The sequence below is a fragment of the Salvia hispanica genome, chromosome 1, assembly GCF_023119035.1.
Source record: "Salvia hispanica cultivar TCC Black 2014 chromosome 1, UniMelb_Shisp_WGS_1.0, whole genome shotgun sequence".
Classification (NCBI taxonomy): Eukaryota; Viridiplantae; Streptophyta; class Magnoliopsida; order Lamiales; family Lamiaceae; genus Salvia; species Salvia hispanica.
The window spans coordinates 28409930-28417142 of record NC_062965.1 but is presented as its reverse complement, the minus strand read 5'-3'; the positions used below and the strand labels follow the sequence as shown (position 1 = coordinate 28417142).

The window sequence follows — 7213 nt, the reverse complement described above, 5'->3', positions numbered from 1 at the left end:
TTAAAAAACACAATTTCAAATTACTTCATGAACATGAGTATATCAAGTACAGTAATAAGAAATTCCACTAAATTGCAAAAAAAAAAATTATAAACATTTAAAAAAAAAAAAGTTTACCGATTGTTTTTCAATAATTAAAATTATTTAAATCCGACATTATTTCATATCGAGAATTAAATAAATTGAGTATTCAAAATTATATATCATGCCGTATATTTTATGGTCACATCAGTCAAATTAGTTCTCTCTTATAAAATCTTCAAAACTGTGCAAACTGTTTCCTTGAATCGCCGAAATTTCGGGCTGCAAATTTCGATTTAAAGTGAAAACCTCAAATTCTTCCATGTCTTCTCCACTATTCACTATCCAGAAATTAATCATCAGTCATCCATACATTTCATGTGACTGACACATTTTTATGGAGTGTTTTTATACTCAATTCTTCAACGAAAAATACGTATAATCACTTTTTTTTACCTTTAATTTATCTACAAAAACGTACATTTCTATTTATGAAACCATTTTTCACTTTTTAGATTGTTATTTTATCAACTATACATTAAAATTCATGTTATAGTATTATTTTGTGTAAATGGACGAAAATAAAGCAACATTAATTGTAAGTACATAAATTTGTTATAGATAATTTCAATATGGCTAGTATAAATTTGTTATTTGATAGAAAAATTATGACTTGCAAATAAAACAAAGTTCAATGAATCCAGTCTCCAGAGCTCTATCCAAACCACATCTTATCGCTTGCATTATTTGATTTTGAATTATTTCTTACTGATTTACTCAATTAATTTAGAAACCACAGTTACATATTCATATACTACAAATAACATACCTATTTTAAAGTCTCTCATTTTTTACATAAATGCAAAATTATAACATTATCATTATTGTGATCGTGTTACAAATTTACAATATTATGATTATTGGAGATTAATCAACAACTGTCACTCCCATCCAAATTTTCAATGCTATTCCATCTTACCAAAACACTAATCCAACTCGAATCAATCAAAATCCCATTTACAATTTTCTGACGAAAAAAAAGAGTTTTGTTAAACCAAAATCATAACTGAACTAGTACTATTTGATCTGCCTCTACTCTGGTCTCTGTATATACATATCTCATATATCCGTGGTGCATTCACGAGCACCTAACGGAGGAGACGGAGAGGGCGTAACGGAACGTGTTAGCATACTGGAAAGACAGTGTCCTGCCGTTACGGAGCGCCTTCCCGTCGTTAAGCAAGCAGTCGTCGAAGCGTAGCCGCTTGAACACGTGAGGGTTCACGACGCGGGCGGAGCTGAACCAGCCGCAGCTGACGTGGATGGCCGAGATATCGCAGCCGGAGACGCAGGTGTTGCTGATCTCCACCGTGTACACCGGAATCCCGTTCGGCAGCGCCTCCGTCGCGCCTTGGATGATCATTATGTCCGATTTCGAGCACTTGTCGCTCCATATCCTGTTTGGCTCCACCACACCCTTTTCTCTCTCATGTCCCTTTCCTGTGCAAACAAGAATCACTGTAAAGCCACATTTTGACTCATTAAATGTTTCTTTTTGAGTCTCTACATGAATATGACAAAACTCCAACCACAGAAACACCCTTTTCCCAAGCTACCAAATCTTCTAACTTGGTGTCTACGCGAAGAGAGATTGTGTTGTGAGTCTTCACTGAAATGTCGCTGTTGATGGTGGAGAAAGAGAAAAAAGGCCAAAATGCATTTTCTTGGGAAGACATGCCAGTGGGAATGAGAAAGGGACTTTTCAATCAATAAAGATGTGTGTGCATAGAGAAAAGAGCTCTCTCCTTAATTCAATGTAAATCAATCTCTATGCTATTTCAAGACCCAAACTTTACATTCCCCCCATTCAATTCAAGCACAGGTGCACACGTGCAGGAGCAAGTAAATTCTCTATCACACATTCATAATCACACCAACCCTAAATAATTAATTGACTAACATAATTACAAGATGGTATTATTGCACAAGAATTATGTCTAAGTAGAAACCAGCTAGTAGCTGTACCCTACAACTAGGGTGGTAGGCTGATTAAAGGGGGAATTGGGTTGGGAAAAACGACACGTAGGGGAAAAGGGGACAAAACCGTACGCGACCACTGAGAGAGAAAGAGGTGGCTAAGGCTGTCGCACAGTGCGCACAGTGGGGGCAGAACTCTCAGTGTGTGTTTTGCATGTAAACATCAATATTCAAGGCTAGTAATGCATAAAAGCAGAAACCATGGCAGAGTATGCATACATGCACATATGCCGAGCATATTGTGCGTGTTATCATATCACAATAATATTCATAAAGCGCAGAGAAGCACCAGCCAATATACCCACTGGTTATACCAGAACCTCACCCCCTTTCTACCTTTTTCCACTTTTTCCCCTGTCTCTTTCTCTCTCTCTTCATGCATAATCCAAATTCCATTTATTGCAGGAGCTCCCACTACAGTACGACTTTCTCGTAAATACAATTAGGGAAGAATAATTCGAATTACCATTATTTAGCAGCTTGCGATGAGAGAGAGAGATAATCTGGTGGTTATTCCCGGTGATTGAGGTTGAGCTCTTAATCTTCGTCTCCGATAAAACTGACCCTAACTTCATGAATTTTTTATCTGAACAAAGTAATTTTGAACTATTAATTTCGAATTTTAAATGCAAATGCAGATAAAAACAAAAATAAGCTCAAAACAGCAGAAGATTACACGTTTGGGGACCATATATGGCTATACTACTACATTTAGCAAAAACAAAACACTCAAACACGTCCTTGCTCGCTCAGAATTTCTTTTGTTTGAATAGTGTTACAGTTACAGGAAAATCGACCGAAATTGATCGCGGATAAAATTAAAATACAAGAACGAGACAATCAATGAAGTTTGAGAGAGCGTTGTCGCCGAAACTAACAAATCACAAATTCGACCAACTCTCAAATTATCGAATTTTCAAATATGAAACTCGACTTGGAAACGCGGAAATACACATTACAATACACAGTAATTCAGTAAACAGACCTGTAGTGTAGATTCCAGTGAATAGCAACACGGATGTAACGGCAAACACCGCCGTGAATGAAGAAAGCCTCCGGCGCCACAATAATGACGATGATGATTCGCGATTCATTTTTCTACGATTACCAAAGAGAAACACTAATGGTTTAGAAAGGAAATCATTTTTTTTTCACGAACAAATGATAAAGTAGCAAAAAATCCCCAATTCGTACCAAATGTATGAGACAAAAACACATTCAGATATATAAGCATGGCGACAGAGCATCATCGAGAGCAGAACGGAAGCACAAAATAGTGATTGCAGATCTGAGACGGAAAAGACGAAGCAGCAATTGTGAATCGGCAGCTCGCGAGTGGAAGCAGAAATTGTGAATCAGAAGGTCACTGTGTATGAAGAAACTCTGATATTTCTGCCATTTCACCTTTGATTTTGGAGTTTTTGGAGGAGAGATATATAGATAGTGAGAGCGACGAGTTTCAACAATCAGTTCCGAGAATCGTGCATGACTGTATACTCATATATATATATATGAGTGTGAGTGTGTGTGTGTGTGAGAGAGAGAGAGAGTCTGTAAAGAAGATGAAAAAAGCGTGTGAAAGTATATTAATTTTATAATCATTAATTTATTTTATTTAATGTGAGTTTACTATTTTGTTAATGGCGTCATTTATTAGTTAAAGTTTGATATAGCAAGAGGACACGGAGTTGTTCTCAGGCATAAATTCTATATTAATTGTGTTGTAATCAGTATAATAAAAACACAATCTTAAATAAATTTGGAATTTATTTACAATAAATTCGTCACTTTGTTTAATAAATTGGTAACAAATTTTAATTTTCGAATTCATACTTTTTAACGGCTAGTTCCTATTTTAAATGGAATTGGAAGTAATCTAACTAATTGTGGTAATGTTTTTTCATGCAACAAACACTACATATATCATCTTTGCAAAATTTGTTTTATAAACATTTAAAACAATCCCAATTTATCTGCCTGAAAAAACATTGAGCAAGAAGAAACAACAAAGTTATTATCCAATAATGAAGAGCATTTATTATAAATTGACAAAACAAGATTTCACAAAAGAAAATTTAAACGAAACAGCGATGATAATTTTCTCAAATACTACTACTAAAAATTGTACTTTTGTTTTCCGAATTCGAATTCAAATTCATAATAATACTAATAATCTAAATAATGTTGAAACTCCAACAAATTAAATGAATGTACAAAAAGGATGTTTAACTAACACCAGAACTAGATAGATGCCAAACGTAGAAGACGCATAATAATTGAAATAAACACTGAAGTGAGAAAAAGTGGATTATATATAAACTAACTTATTTATTAGATTGTATATTTGTATACCTTTCAGTTGGGGCCATGGGGGGTAGAGTTCAGGAATGAATTCATTATTTGTTTTTCAATTTTGCTTTAATAAGAGTCTATAGTAAGTAAAATTGTTAAATGGGGCTATGACTATAATTCCTATAGAAGTATAAATTAAAGAAATGCACTATTAAGATTGAAAATAAATTATTTAATCACAAAGTTTTATTTATTTTTTTCTGAATTACTCATATAAGGAATAGACAGAACCCCTTATAGTACTGAACATGTTACATATGACCAAACTTGGTAATTAAAATGGCTACTTTACCGAAATTAAACAATAGTTTGGTATGCAATTAATTGTTTTGCAATCAACCAATGGCCCTATTTAGCATTTTAGCTAGACATATTTTCACATTCAATAACACCCCCAAATGACTATGATTCTGAGAACTGCATGCTTCTTTTCAGTCATCAACATGTTTACTAATTTAACAATAACAATAATCTCAATAATTGAAAGTATGATATCTCAATAAATAAAAACAATAGTTATAGTTGTAAAAAAAACAAAGAGGAGGTACAACTTTTGTGCAGTATTCTTTAGATATTCCATTTACATCCAAAAAACAGGAAATTAGTCCACAACTGTCACCTCTCACAAAATCAGCTAAAAATCCTCAATATCTCAAAAAAACTAATCCTTCTTGAACTAAACAAAATCCCATTTACAATTCTCACCAAAAAAAAAACCAGTTTCTCAATATATATCAGCAGCTAACGGAGGAGACGGAGAGGGCGTAACGGAAGGTGTTGGCGTACTGAAAAGAGAGGGTCCGGCCGTTACGGAGCGGCTTCCCGTCGTTAAGTAAGCAGTCGTCGAAACGGAGCCGTTTGAAGACGTGCGGGTTGACAAGGCGGGCGGAGCTGAACCAGCCGCAGCTGACGTGGATGGCGGAAATGTCGCAGCCGGAGACGCAGGTGTTGCTGATCTCCACCGTGTACGTCGGAATCCCGTTCGGCAGCGGCGGCGTCGCACCTTGGATTATCATTACGTCCGATTTCGAGCATTTGTCGCTCCATATCCTGTTTGGCTCCACGCCATTTTCTCTCCCCTCTCCTGCAAAGAAATGTAGTACAAATGAGAATCAACAATTTACACTTTCAATGCTTCCATTTTAGTGAGATTAATCTGAAATTTTACCAGTAATCAGCAGCTTGCGATGAGTGATCGGAGAGACAATCATGTTTTCGCCATTGATTGAGCTCTTCTTCTCTGCATTTGTATCACACAAATCCAAAAAATCAAGGCTAATCTTAACAGAAAACGGCAAATCAGTAAATCGCACACACAGGCACGTACCTGTGGTGTAGATTCCTATGATTAGCAGCAACGATGTGACGGCAAACAATTTCAATAACGACGAAAGCTGAAGCGATGGCGATTCGCGATTCATTTCTCTACGATCGCACTGGGCCGGCCGAGTTAAGGCGAGTCAACTCGGAGCTAGCTAGAACCTAAATAGGCTATAGCTTAACAGCAGCAGGGAGCTAGCAAATCACCGCCAAAGAGAAACTGCAAAATATGCACGGACGGAAACCGACTTCAGCTTTACAGATATGCTTCGATTAATCTTTGACCGGAAAAAAAAATCGCAGAAGAAAGGAGTGATATGACTTGATTTCACAACTACTAATAATACGATTTCAAAAGCCAGAAATCTCTCATGCACACGAATAAATCCAAATCGAAAAGATGAATGAGATTTTTTGTGCGTTCAAAGCTTCAATTAATAATCAGTGTACTTACTGGAAAAGCATAGTCTAGCTAGAGTTTTGACTTTGAAACATCACGTAGCATGAAGAAGAATGGGGAATCTGAACGAAATCGATTGAAATTTCTCAAAAATTGAAGCTCAATAAAGGAAAGTTTGGCGACACAGCTTTTATGATAATCCCGGGAAAAGAGCCCCAGAGCCGAATTTTTGAGGCTCCGATTCCCGATTAAAAACAAAAGAGAGGCTGAGAAAGTAAAATATCTTTCATAAAAGCGATGATAAAGTAACAAAAATACCCAATTCCTACCAAATGCGTGAAATAAAAAACACATATATATGAGGATTGCGACAGAACGGAAGCACGAAATAGAGTGAGACAGAGAAGGAGAAGGCGATTCAGCAGCTCTGGTGTCTGTGTTTTTACCTTTGATTTTGGAGTTTTTCGGAGAGAGACGAATGTGAACAATCAGTTCCGAGAAGCGTGCGTGATTGTATGTATTCATGTGTGTGTGTGTATATATATATATATGGAGTATAAGAGAGAGATAGAGAGGGAGGAGTGGTAGGGTTTTGAGAGTTGAAGGAAAGGGTGAAAAAAAGGTAATGATAAAAGAAGGAAAGTTTTTTAACCGCGGTAATGAAGATGTGCGCACGTGCTGCTCGTTAACTTTTACCGCCTGTCAATGTCGCTCTTCTTTCATTCACCCATGGCGATATGCTTTATTTCTTTTTGGAAATAAACATACATGGAGTATAAGTTTGTGTTAAAACGACAACCCCTTTTAAAGTGACATCGTGACATTAATTATACAACAATATTATAAACGTTACACAACAATCTATAGATTGTTGTATAGCGTGTTGGATATTGCTGGCCAAGAAAAATTGTTATATAGTGTACAAAATATTGCTGGCCAGAATTTTTTTTTACCACGTGGCAGCTTATTATTCGTTCACGTGTACAAATGATTGGCTAAGAATGGTGGTATGGTATTATTTTAGGAGGTGATGGCACCCTAACACTCCCCACGGAGTTTAAATATAACATAGATACACAAAAA

At 36.1% G+C, this 7213-nt stretch overlaps 2 protein-coding genes across 2 annotated transcripts; both read right to left on the bottom strand.

The window, feature by feature from the left end:
• Positions 1-917: 917 nt before the first annotated feature.
• Positions 918-3384, bottom strand: LOC125201128 (protein TAPETUM DETERMINANT 1-like). Its single transcript, XM_048099074.1, has 4 exons — positions 3253-3384; positions 3044-3156; positions 2525-2644; positions 918-1521 (listed from the first exon to the last, which is right to left on the bottom strand). Exons 2-4 carry the CDS (start codon positions 3150-3152, stop codon positions 1160-1162), a joined length of 591 nt encoding a protein of 196 aa, XP_047955031.1. The 5' UTR covers positions 3153-3156; positions 3253-3384; the 3' UTR covers positions 918-1159.
• A 1651-nt stretch (positions 3385-5035) lies between these two features.
• Positions 5036-5831, bottom strand: LOC125193292 (protein TAPETUM DETERMINANT 1-like). Its single transcript, XM_048091068.1, has 3 exons — positions 5738-5831; positions 5579-5650; positions 5036-5494 (listed from the first exon to the last, which is right to left on the bottom strand). The coding sequence occupies exons 1-3, from the start codon at positions 5829-5831 to the stop codon at positions 5145-5147; spliced, it is 516 nt and encodes a 171-aa protein (XP_047947025.1). The 3' UTR covers positions 5036-5144.
• Positions 5832-7213: the final 1382 nt, after the last annotated feature.

What these genes read in the sequence shown, in the direction of transcription:
- LOC125201128 (XM_048099074.1), bottom strand. Translation starts at nt 3,152, where the DNA reads ATGAATCGCGAATCATCATCGTCATTATTGTGGCGCCGGAGGCTTTCT. An exon ending in CACTGGAATCTACACTACAG is followed by an intron (nt 2,645 to 3,043) that starts GTCTGTTTACTG and finishes TACTTTGTTCAG; the next exon opens with ATAAAAAATTCATGAAGTTA. An exon ending in TCGCAAGCTGCTAAATAATG is followed by an intron (nt 1,522 to 2,524) that starts GTAATTCGAATT and finishes TTGTTTGCACAG; the next exon opens with GAAAGGGACATGAGAGAGAA.
- LOC125193292 (XM_048091068.1), bottom strand. Translation starts at nt 5,831, where the DNA reads ATGAATCGCGAATCGCCATCGCTTCAGCTTTCGTCGTTATTGAAATTG. An exon ending in CATAGGAATCTACACCACAG is followed by an intron (nt 5,651 to 5,737) that starts GTACGTGCCTGT and finishes ATACAAATGCAG; the next exon opens with AGAAGAAGAGCTCAATCAAT. An exon ending in TCGCAAGCTGCTGATTACTG is followed by an intron (nt 5,495 to 5,578) that starts GTAAAATTTCAG and finishes ATTTCTTTGCAG; the next exon opens with GAGAGGGGAGAGAAAATGGC.